At 47.7% G+C, this 20,067-nt stretch overlaps 1 protein-coding gene across 2 annotated transcripts in view; it reads left to right on the top strand.

The window, feature by feature from the left end:
• The window catches only part of LOC132377710 (plexin-A1-like), a 442,266-nt gene that overhangs the window by 357,606 nt on the left and 64,593 nt on the right, over positions 1–20,067 (top strand). For both annotated transcript variants that reach the window (XM_059943957.1, XM_059943956.1), the window contains exons 18-20: positions 1,417–1,656; positions 2,661–2,804; positions 19,453–19,687. In XM_059943957.1, coding sequence (XP_059799940.1) covers positions 1,417–1,656; positions 2,661–2,804; positions 19,453–19,687 — 619 coding nt within the window. The remainder of the gene's footprint in view (positions 1–1,416; positions 1,657–2,660; positions 2,805–19,452; positions 19,688–20,067) is intronic.

A 20,067-nucleotide genomic window follows, 5' to 3' on the forward strand; every position in this document is an offset into this window, starting at 1 on the left:
GGGAGATTGCTTGTGTCTTCCTTAGTGAAAACAGATCTAAAGTACTCATTAAATTCTTCTGCCATTTCTCTGTTTCCCATAACAATTTCACCCAATTCATTCTTCAAGGGCCCAACATTGTTCTTAACTATCTTCTTTCTCTTCACATACCTTGTGCTCTTTTCTGGATCATGTCCTGAACTCCTCAACCAATTGGAACAATGTCTCTCTATCTGTTCTGTCCGATCGCTCTGTGGTTGGGAATACTCTGTCCAATCCCTGTTCGGCTCATGAAAATCCCAGGAGATCAGCAGTTTCTGAGATACTGTGAAACCACTCCATCTGGTGCCAACAATTATTCACTGGTCAAGGTCACTTGGATCACATTTCTTCCTCATTCTGATGTTCGGTCTGAATAGCAACTGAACCTCTGGATCATGTCTGCATGCTTTTTTATGCACTGACTTGCTGCCACATGATTTGGATGATTAGATATTTGCATTAATGAGCAGGTTTACCTAACATAGTGGCCGCTGAGTGTAGAATATAGAACATCAAACATTACAGTGCAGGACAGACTCATTGGCACACTCTGTTGTTCTGAACTAATTCAGCTAATGATGCCCATTCCCCTATGGCTGCTCAGTGCCCATATCCCCCCGAATCTGTGTATTCATGTGCCAGTCTAAGGACCTCAGACACTTCTATCATATTTGCCTCCACTGCCAACCCTAGCAGCACATTCCAGGGAGCCACCACTCTGTGTAAAAAAAACTTCCTTGCACGTCTCCATAAGACGTAGGAGCAGGATTAGCCTATTTGGCCCATTATATTTGTGCTGCCATTTGGCCGATTTTTCATCCCTCTCAGTCCCCTTCTCCCCGTAACCTTTGACGTTTTTCCTGATGAAGAACATATCAATCCCTGCTTTAAACTCGGCTTTAAGTATACCTAATGACTTGGCCTGCTCAGCTGTCTGTGGCAAAGAATCCCAGAGATTCACCACCCTCTGGCTAAAGATATTCCCCTGATCGCTATACTAAGGGGGTATTCTATACTGAGGCTGTGCCCTCTGATCCTAGACTCTCCCACTATAAGAAGCATCTCCGATCTTGGTAATCCATTTGCAAGCGTTTTGTCACCATACGAGGATGTATCATGAGGATGTCTCCTCGTATAGTGACAAAACATTTGCTGATAGATTGCCAAACTCAGAGAACATCTCGACCCAACCATCAGCTAGCTGAGCTACCCATTTTCTGAGTTATTTCCATAAGAAGCGTTTATCTCTTCAAACTCACCCCCTCTCACGTGAAATGCATGGCATCTGGTGTGAGACATTTCTGCCACGGGGAGTGGTACCGGTAGCTGCCCTCTCCTTGATGTTGAAGCCTCTCGTCTAGTTGCCATGTTGTCAAGGATGTCGTACCTTTACAGGAGTGCCGGGTGTTGAACGATACGGCCATGGTTTGCAAAGCCCCCTCCATCGCACACAGCGGCCACAACTCGTTGGACGGCCCAGTTCAACCGGACGAGGTTGGCTTTGTCATGGACAATGTCCAGTCTGTGCTGATCATCAACGGGACCGGCTTCACCTACTACCCTGACCCCTCCTTCGAGATGCTGAGTCCTTCAGGGTCGTTGGAGCTGAAACCCAGCTCCCCAGTGATACTGAAGGTGAGGAAAGGAGGGGACCGGTCCGTCTGGGATATGTTACTAAGTTTGCGAAGGTGTTGGGTGTGGACATCGGTGGGGGAATCGGATGGGAAGGTGGAGTGAACGCCAGTTTCTGATCAGCTGTGACCTGACTAAATGGCAACACCCACACAAAGGGCCTGAGGAACTCAGTAGACCAGGCCAAGGGCAGTAACTTGACATTTCAGGCCGAGACCTTTCACCAGGCCAGCAAGGTTTAATCTTCCTCAGCGTAGGTAGACCTCGAAGTGAGCAGCAAATCACAAACGGAAGAGTCCCGAGGAAGGGTCTCAGTCTGAAACATGGATTATTTATTCCCTTCTGTAGACGCTGCCTGGTCTGCTGAGTTCTTCTAGCATTTTGTGTGCGTAGCTCAAGACTCCCAGCATCTGTCGAATGTCTTGTGTTTATGACCGAGTGGCAGAAGGGCCGGCTGTTGCGGAAGGTTGTCGACTGACAGTTTCAGCTTGTCAGTTGTTGCTGAAGGCCGGCGGCTGGCAATTGTCGAAGAATGGCGGATAGCTGTTGCCGAGGGGATGCTGGCAGGCTGATGCTGAAGGCCAGAGGCTGGTTGTTGTTGCCAGGGGCCGGGTATTTCCAAATGTAGCTGCTGTTAAAGATCAGAAGCTGACTGTTGGTAAAGTCCAATTGTTGTAGAGGGTTAGAGGGTGACTTGGTGAAGGTTGTTGCCTCTCTATCTATGGAGGCGGGAACCTTGATCAAGTCCTCTCACCAACTGGCCTTTGACCTTCACCAACTGTCGGCCTTTGACCTTCACCAGCAATCGGCCTTCAACATTTGGTCTCTGAATGTCACCAACAGTCTCCTTTGTGCTGAGATACAGTGGGACTTTGAACAAAGCTATGGTTTATTGTTTCTCCTCTCTGTGAGGCATCAAGGAACTGACGCTTACCTTGGGCAGGGTACCTGCCAAACATTTATCCTCCAGACACCCAACTAGACTCACCGGTCTGCCTTCCTCCTAGGGGCGGAATCTGATCCCCAATGCGCCAGGCAACGTCAAGCTGAACTACACGGTGCTGATCGGCGACAACCTGTGCGTGCTGACTGTCTCGGAGACGCAGCTCCTGTGTGAACCTCCCAATCTGACTGGCGAGCATAAAGTCCTGGTGAGTGTGGGCGGTACTGGCCGCGAGCCTCGTCGGGGTGGCTGGGAGGGGTCAGTGGAGAACTAGGCCGCCGTCAGCCCTCCCGCGCTCCTTGATGTGGCACGTGTGCTTTGTCTTGGGGTCAAGCGCACAAAAGGTGCACACTTACACTTCTGTCGTGTCTTTCACCCCTCAGCTGGGTCCTACAGCTGATATTATACTTCAACTGGACTGGGAACACAGCAGTCGTTTTGTGTTTTGAGGGATTCCGCAAGCCGCAGTTTTTGATAACCAGATAATCTGTTAAAGAGCACAGAAACATGCCTCTTGGTCAGCCTGGTCCATACCAAAATGTTACCCTGCCCAGTTCCATCGACCTGCACCCAAACCACAGCCCTCCATACCCCTCCCATCCATGTACTTATCCGGACTTCTCTTAAATGTTGCAATCGAACCCTCATCCACCACTTCCACTGACAGCTCGTTCCAAACTCACACCACCTTCTGAGTGAAGAAATTTCCCCTCCTGTTCCTCTTAAACTTTTCACCCTTCACCCTTAACCCATGACCTCTAGTTGTAGTCCCACCCAGTGTCAGTGGGAAAAGCCTGCAGGCATTCACCCTATCTATAATTTAGTGTGCCAGTCCATATGCTCCAGCTTTTTGGAATAAATTATTGAATAGGGGAGCGGGGAGAGGGAGAACTCTCCGATATAGAGAATAGAACAGTACACCCAGGAGCTGGCCCATTGGCCTACACTGTCTGTACTGAACCCAACTGCAAATTGAACCCTGGACGTGGTCCCTATCCCTGTACACATATTCACATGTGTATCTAACAGATTCTTAAACACTTCTGTCCTATCTGCTTCCACCCGGAAGCCTTATCTTTGAGCACAAAATGCTGGCGGAACTCAACAGGCCAGGCAGCATCTATGGAAAAGAGTACAGTTGACGTTTTGGGCTTAACTCATCCCGCAAAAGGGCTTCAGCCTGAAACGTCGACTGTACTCTCTTCCACAGATGCTGCCTGGCCTGCCGAGTTCCTCCAACATTTTGTACGTGTGTTACTCGGATTTCCAGCATCAGCAGATGTTCTCTTGTTTGTGATTGGAGTCAACATCTCAGGCTGAGATCTTCCATTAGATGTGTTTAACCAAGTGTAAGGTGTTTTTCTCTGTCTGCGTCGGGGCAGAGAGGCAGTGGAAGTGTTAGCCTGACGTGCCGAACAAACGTGTAATGTTGGAGGTGTTACGAACCCCGTAACTGGGTCACTTACCAGCAAAGATAGAGAGGACCGTTGAAGTCTGATGGTACTATTTTTAACAGTATTTATTAGTAAAAATACACAAAAATAATATCAATGCAAATATACAGATAATATACGTTGTCAATACTAAATCTAAAAGTGCGGGTATAATAATAATAAGAAATAAGCTCTATCATTGTCTAGGGGATAATGTATTGTCCGATGGAAATATAAAAGTCACTCAGTTCATGCAGGCTGCAGCCTTTGGGGACCTTTGGGTTTCAATAGTTGAAGAGAGAGAGAGTTTTGGGAGAAAAACTTGCCGATTCCTTTTATGATTTCGATCCGTCGGAGTCTCGTTGGTGTGGCCTTTCACTTGTGGCCTCTCCTTTAGCTAAGCCATTCTTCCGTGGCGAGCCCGCCAATCCCAGGCAAGGGAAGGATGCACACGAGCCCCCACCGGCTGTCGCTATTAAACGCTGTCACGGGATTTCTAGTGTTTCTCCTGGCGCGTCTAAAGGGGTTGTTCCCCAGACCCTCTTTTATCCTTACTCACGGGGTCTCAGATGTCAATCAGGTTGGGATGATGCAATCCCTCAACCAGACCTCTCTGGTCGTCCCCTGAGGTCTTCATTGAATAGTACCGTACTCAATACACAATTCCTTCTCCAAGAGACAATAGCCATTATCAGTGGCTTTGTTTCACTGAGGCCAGGACACATTCCAAACCTTGTGGATTCTGCGTGTCTCTCTCTCATTTCCTGGGTCCCAGACCCGAATTAATAGCGATCTTGCGATTCTCAAAAAGGAGGGGGCGACTTTGTACCCTTCGGCCCCTCAGCATTGTGGCACATTCATAACAGAGGTAACAGACTAGCTTGCTGGGTTCAGGGCTGTGGACATGATTGGTGGACGACTTGGGTGTGGCTCCATTAGGTCAGGGGTTCCCAACCAGGGGTCCACGGACGCCTCGGTTAACGGTGAGGGTCCACGGCGTACGGGGTTGGGAACCCCTGCCTTACGGTGAAGTGACGAACAACACACTTCATCATCTACCACCGTCCCCCTCGGGTTTAGCCTGGTCTTCAGGACCTCCCAGCCCCGCACAAGCTCAGCAGGCCCGTGGGAACAGCTCCACTTGCAGTTGCCCCCCAGTTCGAGCACCATCTGGAATAGGCCATTCGGACTGACTTATTATTGTCAATACAGTGAGAAACTTCTGCTAATTATACTATCCAGGCTGGAGCCTTGCAGGCAGTTTGATCACCCCGCTACAGGAAGGATGGTGAAGTTCTGGAGCGGTTGCAGAAAAGCTTTACCAGGACGCTGCCTGGTTTAGAGGGCATGTGCTGTCAGGAGAGGTTGGGCAAACTTGGGTTGTTTTCTCTGGAGCGTTGGGGGCTGAGGGGAGAGCTGACGGAGGTTTACAGGATTATGAGAAGCAGGGATAGAGTGGACGGAGAGTATCTGTTTCCCTGGGTTGAAATGTCTAATACCAGAGGGCCATGCATTGAAGGTGAGAGGGGGTAGGTCAAAAGGGATGTGAGGGATAATTCTTTTCACTCAGAGAGTGGTAGATGCTTAGAATGCGCTGCCTGGTATGGTGGGAGAGGCGAATATATTAGAGGCACATGGATGTGAGGAAGATGGAGGGTTATGGATGTTGCGTAGGTAGGAGAGATTCGTGCTTGGGTGTTTTTGATTTCGTTTTTATCTGGTCCAGCACAACATTGTGGGCTGAACCAGATGTACGTAGGTACATCGAGGGAAAACAGAATGCTGAATGGAGTGTTATAGTTACAGGAAAAGTGCAGAGCAGGCAGGCAAGTAAAGTGCAAAGGTCACAGTGAGGTAGACTGGGAGATCAGGAGTGGGTGGGGAGGAACGAAGCAGGACGATGAGAGGGCTGGCTTTGCAAAGAACGGTGCGAGTGGAAGGACATGAGTAGATCGGGGCAGAAGAGAAAGGGACAGAGGAGAGAGAAAGTTTCCTGGAGTTGGAGAATTCAGTGTTCGTGCCATCGGGTTGTTAGATAGAATGGACAGAGAGTATCTGTTTCCCTGGGTTGAAATGTCTAATACACCTCTGCAGAATGTGAGGTGCCGTTCAGAAATTTTGTTGCCCATTGGCCCTCTGACCTCAGTGTTAACGAAACTTTGCTTGCCTACGAAAGAAGTTTGCAATGATTGGGATGGCACGCTAGCGCAAAGGACACTTCACAGTACTAGTGACCCTGGTTCAATTCCCGCCACTACCTGCAAGGAGTTTGTAGGTTCTTCCCCTTTGAGACGTGCTTCCCAGGGATAGCCTGGTTTATCCTTGGCCTAATCATGGGATAATTCACGGTTATGGATCCTGCAACCTGCCTGGGTCATAGGGGTGCTGTACAGATGAGCGCTGAGCCAGTAGCCTCCATTTCTCTCAGTTGTGGGCGAGTGCCTTGGGTTGCTGAAAAGCTCTCTACAATGTTACCTGTCCATTCCTTCCTCTGTCTACTCCGTTTTCTTTTCCCCTGCGCCATTCCCTGAAGAATGGTCTTTGAGAGTCCGCTTGATCTTGTTGTGTGACCGTACCATCTCAGTTTCCTCCTCTTTACTGAGGACAGCAGGTCTTCATAGTGTTTCATGTGCTGGTTGCTGGGCGGACAATTTACAGTGACCAGTTGACCTGCCAACCTGCACGTCTTTGGACTGTGGGAGGAAAGCGGAGCACCTGGAGGAAAATGACACGGTCACGGGGAGAACCTACAGACTCCTTACGGGCAGCGGCAAGATTTGGTGCTTTGTGGCAGCAGTTCAGTGCCAAGGCATAAGGTTTCTATAAATTACAAAAATAAGTAGTGCAAACCAAAAGGGAAAATGAGGTAGTGTTCGTGGGTTCATGGGCTGTTCAGAAATCTGGTAACGGAGGGGAGAGAAGCTGCTCTGCTTCTCTTGGTGGTGGTGGTGTTTTCTGTGAAATTGAACAGATCACTGAGTTAATTCAGTGAATTTGGGGCCAGAGAAAAAAATAGATCATTTAAACTGAGAGGGGAAAGATTTATAGAGGACCCGAGGGGCAACTTCTTCATGCAGAGGCTGGTGCGTACATAAAATAGGTTGCCAGAGAAAGTGGTTGAAGCAAATGCAATAACAATATTTAAAACACATTTGGACAGGAACATGGATAGGAAAGTTGAGTGCGGGCCTTCTCAGCCTTTTTTGTTCCATGGACCAATACCGTTAAGCATGGAGTCCATAGGCCCCAGGTTGGGAGCCCCCGGTTACGAGGGATCAAACGCAGACAGATAGGACAAGCTTAGGTGGGTTCCTTGGTCAGATGGGGCAAAGGGCCTGTTTCCATGTTGTATGACTCTATGCTAAGCCGCTCGTACTTCCTTGTCTGCTGTGTCTATCTCACTGAATATTTTACACTTTTTCAATGTAAAGCAATGACCTCATCTATTTTTCATAAGGACAGTCACGGAATATTCATTATGAAACCCCCCATGTTCTCCATATCCATGCAATATGTTCCCATTTTGTTCGGTAATAGGTCCTAATCTCTCTTTAATTTCTTCTTGCTCTTTATGCGCTTATAAAATATTTCTTTGATTTACTTTGCATTTGAAGAACTAAGCTTAAATTCTCAACTGCAGCTGTAGTGGGTCAGAACGTGTGTCTTTGGGTTATAGGTGGGGCAACCAGCACTTTGCTGAGTTATTGAGGCAGCATTTAAAAACCTAGGCAACAATGTGAGTTCAGATCCCAAGGGACATGAGAGCTTTAAGTCCATTGAAGGTGAGAGGGGGTAGGTTCCAAGAGGATATGAGGGGTAAGTTTTTTACTCGGAGAGTCATGCATGGTATGGTATTAGAGGCTCTTAAAGAGACGTTTAGATGGGCATATGAATATGAGGAAGATGGAGGGATGTGGACATTGTGTGGGTAGGAGGAATTTTTTTTTCAAAATACTTATTATCTGGTCCAGCACAACATAGTGGGCTGAAGGGCCTGTTCCTGTGCTGTACTGTTTTACGTTCTATGTTTTAAATTCAATCAATGGAATAGTCTAGAACCCTTGTGGATAAAAAAAATGGAGGTGACCCATGGATGGTTGTCAAAGTCTAGATGTTTCCTGATGTTCTTTAAGGGAGGTAATCTGCCCATAAATTTTCTGACCTATAAATGACTACAGACCTATAAATATTATTGATTTCCAACTGTCCAGCAAACCTCTTGGTTCAAGAGGGTAATTAATAATAAAACTTGTTTTTTATCGTGAGTTGGAATTGGAATTGGTTTATTATTGTCACATGTACTGAGGTACAGCGAAAAGCTTGTCATGCAAACTGTTCATACAGATCAATTCATCACACAGTACTGCTGCTGCTGTCCTTAAGGAGTTAATGCGTTAACCCCGTGACCGTGCGGGTGTCCTCCTGGTGCTCTGCTTTCCTCCCGCATTCCAAAGACGTACGGGTTAGGGTTAGTGTTACGTTACATGGGTTCTGACTGAAGAAAGAAAATGGCTGGAGGCACTTTCGTGCACGGGTGTTTGTTAGATGTGTCAAAGATTAAACCTACAAAAATGAGCAATAATAGTGAAAAGAAAACTCAATATTTACAAAAATTTATTTACTAGAAAACACGATGATGGCTACATACTATTTGTCCAGTTTGAACTCCCAGCAGCTCGATCTCTCTCTTCCACCAAGAGTGATGACTCCCATTTTTTTGGACACCAGTGCGAACCATCTTTAATTACCCACAAAGTTAGCTTCTGAATACATATAACTTGGAATTTGATGCACCGCACAATGTAGTTACAATTATATTACAAAATAAAAGGAAGTATCTACCTTAAATGCAGTATGCAAACAATATATACACATTTAAACATCCCCATTACTAAACAAATTGAATATCCATTGTGTATGGCAGGAAAGAGCAAACCATTCTGCAAATATAGAAAGGAAGACTAATTTGAAGTGCTGACACTCCGCAACGACAGCAGGATAACAAGGCACCGCTTGTTAGCGTAGATTTTTCTATGGAAGAGGTTTGCCATTGCTGCTTCTAGGCATGTGTACAGAGTGCTCTCCATCACACTTCGTAAGTTATGGGGATGCTACTTTGGCGCTGGAAGCATGGCGTCACTTATGGGGTGCTCCCCGTGCATCCTCGGAAAGCGTTGGCCGTTGGACACAAGTGATGCATTTCACGGTATGTTTCAATGTTTCGAGCTAATTGCGACAAACAAAGCTCATCTGTCCACGTTGAGGGAGTACAAGGTAAAACCGTACAGAATGCAGGATGAAGTGTAGCAATTACAAAGAAATTCCGGTGCAAGTAGACAACAAGGTGCAAGATCAGAATGGTCAAGAATCCATCTTATCATACTGGCGACCATTCAGTAATCTGATAACAATAGGATAGAAGCTGTCCTTGAGCCTGGTGGGACCTGCTTTCAGATTGTTGTTATCTCCTGCCCACTGGAGTGGATGGTGTCTTTGGTTATGCTGACTGCTTTACTGAGGAAGTGAGAAGTAAAGGCAGAGTCCATGGAGGGGAGGCTGGTTTCTGCGATGTGCTGAGCTGTGTTCACAACTCTCTGCAGTTCCTTGCGATCACGGGCAGAGCAGTTGTCATGTCAGGTTGGCAGAACTGAGTGCCTTGCTGTGCATTTTTGCACATTTTGTGGACAAGGCGAGGAGTGATTTGATTATAGGCTCGATCTATTTGTCAGACGTGCATTGAAACATCCAGTAAGATGTGTCGTTTGCATCAAATCAAATCAACAAGGGTTGTTCTGGCAAGCCCCACAAGGGCCACCAAGCTTCTGGCACCATCACAGCATGTTCACACCTCACTAACTCCAACCTGTAAGTGTTTGGACTGTAGGAGGAAACCAGAGCACCTGGAGGAAACCCATGGAGTCATGGGGAGAACGTACAAACTCCTTACAGACGGCAATGGGAATTGAACCCCAATCTTACAGCTGGTGCTGTAAAGCGTTGCATGATAACATGATCTGTACATGACTGTTCATTCGTTCGTTATGTGCCATGTTGTATGACGTGGCGATCGCGGCCTTTGACCATGGTTGTTCGTGAAAGTTTTTCTACAGAACTGGTTTGCCATTGCCTTCTTCTGGGCGGTGTCTGTACAGGATGGGTGACCCCCGCCATTATCAACACTCTTCAGAGATTGTCTGCCTTGCGTCAGTGGTCACATAACCAGGACTTGTGATACGCACCAGCTGCTCATATGACCACCCACCTGCTCCCATGGCTTCATGTGACCCTGGTCGGGGGCTAAGCAGGTGCTACACCTTGCTCAAGGGTAACCTGCAGGGTAGCAGAGGGAAGGATCTCCTTACACCTCTGTTCGTAGAGACAGGTCTCCACCCCACCACTACACTACAAAAAGCATCTGCTCCTTACCTCGTTATTGCTCCTGGGATATTTCTGAGAACAAGCTGACTGCTGCGTCACAAGGGTCCTGACAGACCTGGCACAGTTGCCCCAATATTGTGGTGCAGACTTGTGTCTGATCTTTGAATCCACAGTGACAACCAGTGAACGATAAATGAGACTCAGCACATTAGCTGAGGTTAGCAAGGTTCAATGTCTAGTTGGGAAGAACCACTCCAAGCAGAGGCTGCCTCAACCAGGGTCACTCAACGGCACACAGCTGATAGAGCCACTGCCTCGTGTCTCCAGAGACCCTGAACTGATCCCGACCACTGGTGGTGGTGGTGTGTGCGCGTGCGTGTGTGTGTGTGTAAAATTTGCACAAACCCCCCCCCCCCCCCCCCACTTCTGCCATATGACCATAAGAGATACGAACAGAATTAGGCCATTCAGCCCATCAAGTCTGCTCTCACATTCCATCATTTCTGATTTATTATTCCTGTCACCCGCATTCTACATTGAGAGCACAATCAATTTAGAGAAAGCTGTTTGAAATAAGAACAGATATATAGTTTTGTGTAAATATAAGCTCTGGTTTCCTCCCAAATTTACTTAATGATTGAAAATCGCCCCTGGGGGGGTTGCAGCTGACGAGAATAAATTGAGATTAACGTGATTGGGTGGTTGATCTCAGCACAAACTTAATGGGCTGAATGGCCTGTTTCATTGCTGTCTGAATGTAATGGGTGTGAAGTGCTTTGAGATCCCGGGCATTAGGCAGATGTAGGTGTGTGTTGTTAATCAGTCACCGCGTTGTCTTCTCCCCTGTGCCTGCTGAGGTTGAGACAGATTTTGCAACACTACCTACAACCTGATGGAATGAGGCTGGCAATATTTCACCAGGAATCACGCCGGCCTCTGATGGCAGAACTTCACACTAACCTGCCCAGTAAAATTTAACAGCTCATCAATTAATGCTTAATTGACAAAAGAAGAGAGTTCCTTGCTTGGGTTAGGATGACAAACGACAGGCATTAAAGAGAAGGTAATAACTTTTGACTTCTCTGACGTGATCTGTCTCGCTGTGATGTTGGTAGGCGCCTGCCAATGGTGGGTCCATCTGTTTGCGCAAGGTAGTCCAGTTCCTCAGCAAGCTGCAGTCCCTCTCCAGACCAGGTACAGACCTGTACCCTGGTCGCATGTGCTGGCATATCTGTCGGTGACAGACTGTACAAACTAAATCCAGTCTTTCAATTACACACACACACATGCAATCAATGCATAAAAACGTGCATACACGTACACACACACACACACGTACACACACCCCCGTATATAAATACAGACACGTACACACACCTGCCCAATGTCCTTCATCTTCGTCTGGTCCGGGAAAGTGAGGAGGTGATAGAGAGAAGCTATAGGCAAGTAGTCACACCAGGGCCTCGGGAGACAGATAAGTGGGTCACAGTCAGGAGGGAAGGGCAAGGGTCAGATACTACAGAGTACCCCAATGGCTGTCCCCTTTAACAATAAGTACTCCTGGAAGCAACAGTGGCCGCACCTCTGGCACAGAGTCTGCCCCTGTGGCTCAGAAGGGTAGGGAAAGGATGAAGAAGGCAATAGTGATAGGGGACTCTATAGTTAGGGGGTCAGACAGGCAATTCTGTGGATGCAGGAAAGAAACTCGGATGGTAGTTTGCCTCCCAGGTGCCAGGGTCCAGGGTGTTTCTGATCACGTCCATGATATCCTGCAGTGGGAAGAACAGCCAGAGGTCGTGGTACATATTGGTACTAATGACATAGGCAGGAAAAGGGAGGAGGTCCTGAAAGCAGACTACAGGGAGTTGGGTAAGAAGCTGAAAAGCAGGACCACAAAGGTAGTAATGTTGTGATTGCTGCCTGTGCCACGCGACAGTATAAGAATAGAATGGGGTTGAGGATAACTGTGTGGCTGAGAGATTGGAGCAGGGGACAGGGATTCAGATTTCTGGATCATTGGGACCTCTTTTGGGGCAGGAGTATATACACACTCATACTTATATATAAATACAGACACACATACATGTACGTCTGTATATAAATACATGCGTGAAGACAGGCACAGACACCTGTATATAAATACACATGTGCTTATATAATAGACAATAGGTGCAGAAGTAGACCATTCGGCCCTTCGAGCCTGCACCGCCATTTTGAGATCATGGCTGATCAACTACTATCAATACCCGGTTCCTGCCTTGTCCCCATATCCCTTGATTCCCCTATCCATAAGATACCTATCTAGCTCCTTCTTGAAAGCATCCAGAGAATTGGCCTCTACTGCCTTCCGAGGCAGTGCATTCCAGACCCCCACAACTCTCTGGGAGAAGAAGTTTTTCCTTAACTCTGTCCTAAATGACCTACCCCTTATTCTCAAACCATGCCCTCTGGTACTGGACTCTCCCAGCATCTGGAACATATTTTCTGCCTCTATCTTGTCCAATCCTTTAATAATCTTATATATTTCCTTATTAACACACATAAATACATTCACACTCATCTACAACAAGACTCAGTAAGCCGGGAGCATCTGTTTGGGGGAAATAGGAAGTCGGCATTTTGAGTTGAGATCTTTTATCCGTCCAGTTAACCCACCTGACTACACATCATTGGGATGTGGGAAGAACTCGGAGCACCTGGAGGGATCGCACTCGGTGTCAGTGGAAATGTGAAAACTCCACACAGACAGCATCGGAAGTCGGGATTGAACTGCCGTGGGTCCACCATCTGTGCCACCCTCTCTGAGAACCCTCAACAATTCCTGATCTTAAATAACATTTTGCACTTCCAGAGCAGCAGATTGACAGGGAATATTATGTTTTTTTTTTGATTTGCATCCGCTGAATGCTGGGAATTAAATGAATTTGGATGTGTGCTGCTTCTGAGCTGGGCATCCACTGACACATGGGCAGACAGTCTGTCAAGGGCTGTAGCAAACCGCAGCTCAGCCCCTGATTAATGCTTCACGGCTCTGTGAAGGCATTTATTTTCTGCCTGGCTGCATCTGGCTCTAAACTCCAGATTAAAAATAGGCAGCGTGCAGATCTTACGCGGCGAAGATCGCTGACTTTTCATGAGATTCATACAAAGAAAGAGGGGATGAAAGGGCCCGTGGTGATTGGATTTGCACACGTGTTTCTGTCCAACGTGCCTCAGTGTTCGGGGCTGACGTTCCAGACTGGGAGAGTCCATCGGGGTCTGCTGTCAAAGCCATCAGAATCTGGCGGCAAGGGTCAGTTGCTTTTAGTTTTGGAGGGGAGGAGGATTTCAGGACGGGGCAGCAGAGCGGCTGCTACATTGCCCCAGTGACCTAGGTTCGATTCTGGGGGATTCTGAAGACCATGAGATACAGAATCAGAATTAGATCATTTGGACCATGGAGTCTGCTTTGCCATTTCATCATTTTCCCTCTTAGCTCCAATCTCCTGCCTCCTCCCTGTATCCCTTCATGCTCTGACTAACCTCTGCCTTAAACATTCATAACGACTTGGCCTCCACAGCCACCCATGGCAACAAATTCCACAGATTCACCACTCTCTGGCTAAAGAATCTCCTCATCATCTCCGTTCTAAATGGACATCCCTCTATTCTGAGGCTGGGTCAGATTTCCTTGCCATAGGAAACATCCTCTCCATATCCGGTCTGTTGAGGCCTTTCAACAGTCGATAGATTTCAATGAGATCTCCTCTCATTCTTCTGAATTCCTGTGAGTACAGGCCCAGAGCCATCAGATGCTCCTTACTTGCAGAGCCTTTCAATCCTGGAATCATTCTTGTGAACTTCTATTGAGCCCTCTCCAATGTTAGAGGAAGAGGTCTTCCGGCCCGACATTGCTGTACTGTTCAATGTTTTATGTCTCATTCCACTCTGATCTGGACAAAATAAACTTAATCCCTTTTGTCTGCACATCATCCACATCTCTCCATTCTCTGGGTATCCTTGCGTTAATCTTTACATATTTACTGCTCATTACTCCACTGGTGTTTAGGGCAACAATGAAAATCCTCCATCTCTGGCGGTGTTCAGGGCTTCCTTCATCACGTCGGTAGCTTCCTCTCGGTTTTCACTCTTGTCAGCCATGCAAGTCCCGGTTGGAGACTCAGGAATACCATCGCACCCAGATTTCGGATTCTTCGTTGGTGTTTCTGTAACAATTTTGTTTTACCTGTCAGGGTTGTTAGCCCTGAGCTGAACCCGCGATCTTGGAGGACCTGTGGGCCACTCTTAGTCTGGCCTTTAACCTTTGACCTGTTTAGCATGAGTGACCCTACCAAGAGCCAAAGTATAAAGGCCCAACTCCAGGCAACCTAGCTTTCTGGGTCACTGAGACAAACAAGCCTCCAAACCCACCTGCAAGGTTGTGGTCTTCTTGGAGGTGAGTTAATCTAACAGGCTCATAGACACACCACTGTTGTATCTGTATCCTCCACCACTGTGTTAGCCCGTTACAGGCACCCACCTCCCTGTGTGTCAGAGCACTTCCCCCACACATTCTGTTTAGTCTTCTCCCCTCTCGCCATAAAGCTGTGCCCTCTAGTATTCCTCATTGAAAGGCAAGGACATGGATAGGAAAAGTTTCGAGGGATATGGGTCAAATGCGGGGATGTGGGACTGGCCTGGCGGGCATCACAGCATGAATGAGATGGACCAAAGGGCCTGTTTGCCTGCTGTGTTATTCTAAAACTATGTGACCTCAGCCCTTCGAAAAGGTTTCTGACAGTCTGGCAGCACAACAGTACAGCAGTTAGGGTTCAATTCCCTCTCTGTCTGTAAAGTCCCGTGACCACAAGGGTTTCCTCCAGCTGCTCCAAAGTCTTCCCACACTCCAAAGATGTACAGATTAGGATTAGTAAATTGTGGGCATGCTATGTGGCGTTGGAAACATGGCAATATTTGTGGGTTTCTCCCAGCACATGTTCAGTCTCTGTTGGTCATTGATACAAACAACACATTTCATTATCTGTTTATGGACTTTTGTAATTTTATGTTGTGAAAGGGAATGGAATTTGGGCTTGTAGTTGTGAATCAGAATCAGGGTTATTATCACTGACAGATGTCGTGAAATGTGTTGTTTTGTAGCAGCAGTACACTACAAGTCATAAAAATGTCTGTAAATTACAATAAAAATAAAATAAATAAATGGCGCAGAAGAGGAACAGGAAGGTAGTGTTCAATGCCATTCAGAAATTGGATGGCAGAGGGGAAGAAGCTGTTCCTGAATCACTGAATCCTTCTTATTGTACATTCATGTGACTTTGCAATTAATTACCTTAACAAATTATTAATTATATGCCCATTATGCCTCTGGCACTTAGGGCAGGAGTGAAGGTCCTCTATCTCTGTCTGTTCTTGCCACATCAGAGAAGTTTTCATTGCTATTTCTGTAGCAATTTTTTTGACCAGTCAGGGTTGTTAGCCCTCAGCTGAAACCCCAAACCTGGAGACACTGTTAGTCTGGCCTCTGCCCTTTGACCCATTTGGCATGGGTGACCCTACCAAAAGCCAAAGCACAAGGCCCTGACTCCAGCCAACATAGCTCTCTGGGTCACTGAGGCATGCAAGCCTCCAAACTCAATGGCAAGGTTGCGCTCCTCTTGGTGGTTACAAGTTATGAGTAGACTTAACGTTCTTTGTGATGGTGAAGGAACATAACAGCAGAGACCAAACACAGGACGGCTGATCACTTCATATGGAAAGCGTCTTGCAATCCTGAGGTTCTAATTGAAAGAGTACAGCTTAAATTTACAAGGATGTTGGCGGGACTGGAGGACCTGAGTTATATGAAAAGATTGAATAGGTTAGGACTATTCCTTGGACCGTGAAGATTGAGGGGAGGTATGCAAAATTATGAGGGGTATAGATAGGGTAAATGCAAGCAGGCTTGTTTCCCGCTGCCTCCTCTCTCCCTTCCCTTTGCCCAACCATGATTCCCTTCTCCCTGCCCCCTTCCCACTCTCAGTCCACAATAGAGACTCGTATCAGAATCTGGTTTATCATCACTCACACGTCATGAAATTGTTTGTTTTATTGTGTCAGCATTACGATGCAATGCATAAAATTACTACAGTACTGTGCAAAAGTCTTTGGCATCCTACTTGTATATACATATGTGCCTGAGACTTTTGCACAGTACTGTACATAATTTGTTACTCTGTTAAACGGTAGTTTGTGTTTTTGTTTTAATATCTTTTTAACTATTTCCACAAAACTTTGGCTAATTGGAGCAGCTGTTTAATTGGGCCAGAATGCACTGGTCTCGATATGTCCCAATGACCTGGAATCTCCTGTTTCAGTCGGATGTCCAGATATGGTAATCAACTTATAGAATATCTGTAAAAATGGAGCCCATTCCTTACCCAGGTAGAGCTACAGTATTTTAGATTTTTACAGTGTTCTACAGAGAAAGACCCTTCAGCACAACTCGTTCATGATGTCTACCTAAGCTAGTCTCATGAATGAGAACATAAAGAACTAGAAGCAGGAGTCGGGCATCTGGCCCGTCGAGCCTGCTCTGCCATTCGATAAGATCATGGCTGATCTGGCCATGGTGTCAGCTCCCTTACCTGCCCTTTCTCCACAACCCTTAATTACTCGCTCCAGTAGTACTGGTATCTATAAGTCAGGCTCTCATAACCTAGTGATTGTCAAGAGAATACAGAAACTTATTCTTGCCTGGTGCCGTTGGGTAAGTTAGCTTACCACGGATCAGAGACACACGTTTTCTACAGACGTTGGAAGTCCTGAGCAACCCACACAAATGCTGGAGGAACTCGGCACTTCAGGCTGCATCTGTGGAGGGGAATAGAGAGTCAGTGTTTTGGGCCGAGACCCTCCATCAGAACTGGAAGGGAAGGGGGATGATGCCAGGATAAGAAGGTGGTGGGAGAGGAAGGAGTGGGAATTGGCGGGGGATAGGGGTGGAACACGCTGGAGGAATTCTCAAGTCAGACAGCATCTCTCTGGAAAGAAATAAAGAAGGGAAGTTTTGGGCCGAGCCTCTTGAGCAGGACTTGGAAAGGAAGGAGGAAGAAGCCAGGATGCGAAGGTGGCGAGTGGAGGGAGGAGAGGAAGCTGATGAACGACACGCGCACAGAATGCCGGTGGAACTCAGCAATCCAGGCCCTCCGGAGGGGGTGGTGCTGGAATAAACAGTCGACATTTCAGGCTGAGGTTTATGATCACTGTCTTATCTAACGTGAAGCCGGCAAGTCAGATAATACAGACAAGTCCCCTACCTACCCACTTTAGGGAAACCTGGCTGGGCTGTACAGGGAGTTGGAAAGGTTATATTCCCCACCTGAACCTGTGCCAGAACACCTCATGTCGAACAAATTGTTTCTGTTGCTGCTATCATGTCAGGTAATTTTTTCACAGCTGGGCCCCACAGGTACCCTGTAGGAAGGAAGAGACTCTCAAAGCCCCGGCTCTGTTCACACCCGACCACAGGATCCTTCACACTCACAGAAGAGGCAGACGGGGCCTCTGTTTGACATCTCGCCTTAACAGCTTCACGTTGAATCACGCGGAGCACGGCACGAACTTAGAATCACGGGACAGATTCAGCTCGAGTGCCCTGATCGAGCACTCTTCAGCTCTTCGCTGTATTTTTGATTAATTCTTCACGGCACCGCCTTCCTCTGGCAGTGTTTCCACAGTCTGCTCACTGTGGCTAGTCGGTTTCTGGAACTGTGCAACAGCTGCGGTGATGCGTCTGTGAAAATACCAGTGAATCGCATATGCCTATCACCTTGGACGCAGTGAGAGGTACTCGGCATATTTTGGGAGTGTTCTCAAAGAAATTATGATACTGAATCGCATGAGATTTTGAGATACATTAGGATTTTAGTCTTAGATTTCAATCAAGATTCAATCTTGTTTATCATATGTACATTGAAACATACAGTGAGATGCACCGTAGGTGTTAACAACCAACGCACCCAAGGGTGGGCCAGGGGCAGCCCGCAAGTGTTGCTACACATTCCGGCCCCAGCATTGCAATCCCACAATGCTCGGTAGAACAACACAGGACACAAGGAAATAGAGCACAGCAAGCCCCTGCCTGTCCTCCCACCCACACGGACATGCCTCCAGCGGACTCAGGTTTGAGTGCAGGCACGCAGGCATTGAGCCTTCAACCACTCCAGTGGCCTCACAGAGATTCACAAACACGGGGGCTGCAGCTAACGGGCCACAACTTCCAGACTTCCGATTTGACCCTCAGCCCTGGATCCTCACTGGTTTGGCCAACGGGCCTCGATTATCCCCCCCTCCCCGTCGTTCTAAACACCAAGCGACTTGACTCTCTGATCCCATGAATTAGCCAGGTGAATTTCCTCTGGAGGTTCTCCAGTTCTTATGCTTCCTTCGGATGCTCCAGTGTCCTGACAATCCCAAAGACATGCAGGTTTGTAGATTGGCCCAGGTGTAGGGTCTCCTTATGTGGGCTGTAGAACGCTGAAGGTACTACATAAATGCAACATGTTATTGAAGGTTAAAATGGAGAGGAGCATGCTTTTGTATTTGGTATTGATAATCAATTAATCTCTTTCCCTCTCTCCTCTTTCTTTGATCTCTCTCTTTCCCTCTCTTTGTCATTCGGTCTCTCCCTCACTCAATCTCTCCCTCTTACTCTCTTACACACTTTCTCCCTCTCCCCATTTCCTCTCACTCTCTCTCCCTCTCCCTCCCTCTCCTCCTTTCTCTCTCACTCTCTCCTTCTTCTCTCCCCCTCCCCCTCATCCTCTCTTTGCCTCTCTCTGACTCTCCATCCTCTCTCCAACTCTCCCCCTCCATCTCTCTCTGTGCTTCTCTCTCTTTCTCTTCCTCTCTCTCTCCTCTCGTTCTTCCCCTCTCTCTCCTCTCTCCCTCTCTCTCTCTCCTCCCCCCCTCTCTCTCTGTCTCTCTCTCTCTCTCTCTCTCTCTCTCTTTCTCTCTCTCTCTCCTCCCCCCCCCCTCTGTCTCCCCCCTTCCCATTTCCTCCCACAGATCCAGGTGGGGGGCCTGGAGTTCTCTCCCGGGATCCTCCACATTTACTCGGATAGCCTGCTGACCCTTCCAGCGGGTTTTGGCATTGGGGGAGGTGGCCTTCTCCTGCTGCTCATCATCATCGTCGTGCTCATCGCCTACAAGCGGAAGTCCCGCGATGCCGACCGCACCCTGAAGCGCCTACAGCTGCAGATGGACAACCTTGAGTCACGGGTGGCTCTGGAATGCAAGGAAGGTAAGAGCTCACGGGCCATGGTGGCCCCCACCTCCTTCGGGAAAGTTGTCCCATCGGGTTAAGGAGCACTACAACTCAGAAATGGGCCCTTCAGCCCATCTAGTCAGTGCATGGCCTCTTCTACTGACACAGTGAGGTCACTCTCTGCTTAGAAGACTAACACCTCATATTCCTTTCAGGTAGCCCCCAACATGATGGCACGAGCATCGATTCCTCCAACTTCTGGTAGTTTCCCCCTCCCCCCTCCCTCTTTACCATTTCTCCTCTCTTGCCTCTTAGCTCTTTTCCTCTTCTGCCTGTCACCTCCCCCTCGTGCCTCTCCTCCTTCCCTTTCTCCCATGGTCCACTCTCCTCTCGTATCACGTTCCATCTTCTCCAAC

The sequence above is a fragment of the Hypanus sabinus genome, chromosome 19 (genome assembly GCF_030144855.1).
Source record: "Hypanus sabinus isolate sHypSab1 chromosome 19, sHypSab1.hap1, whole genome shotgun sequence".
Taxonomy (NCBI): Eukaryota; Metazoa; Chordata; class Chondrichthyes; order Myliobatiformes; family Dasyatidae; genus Hypanus; species Hypanus sabinus.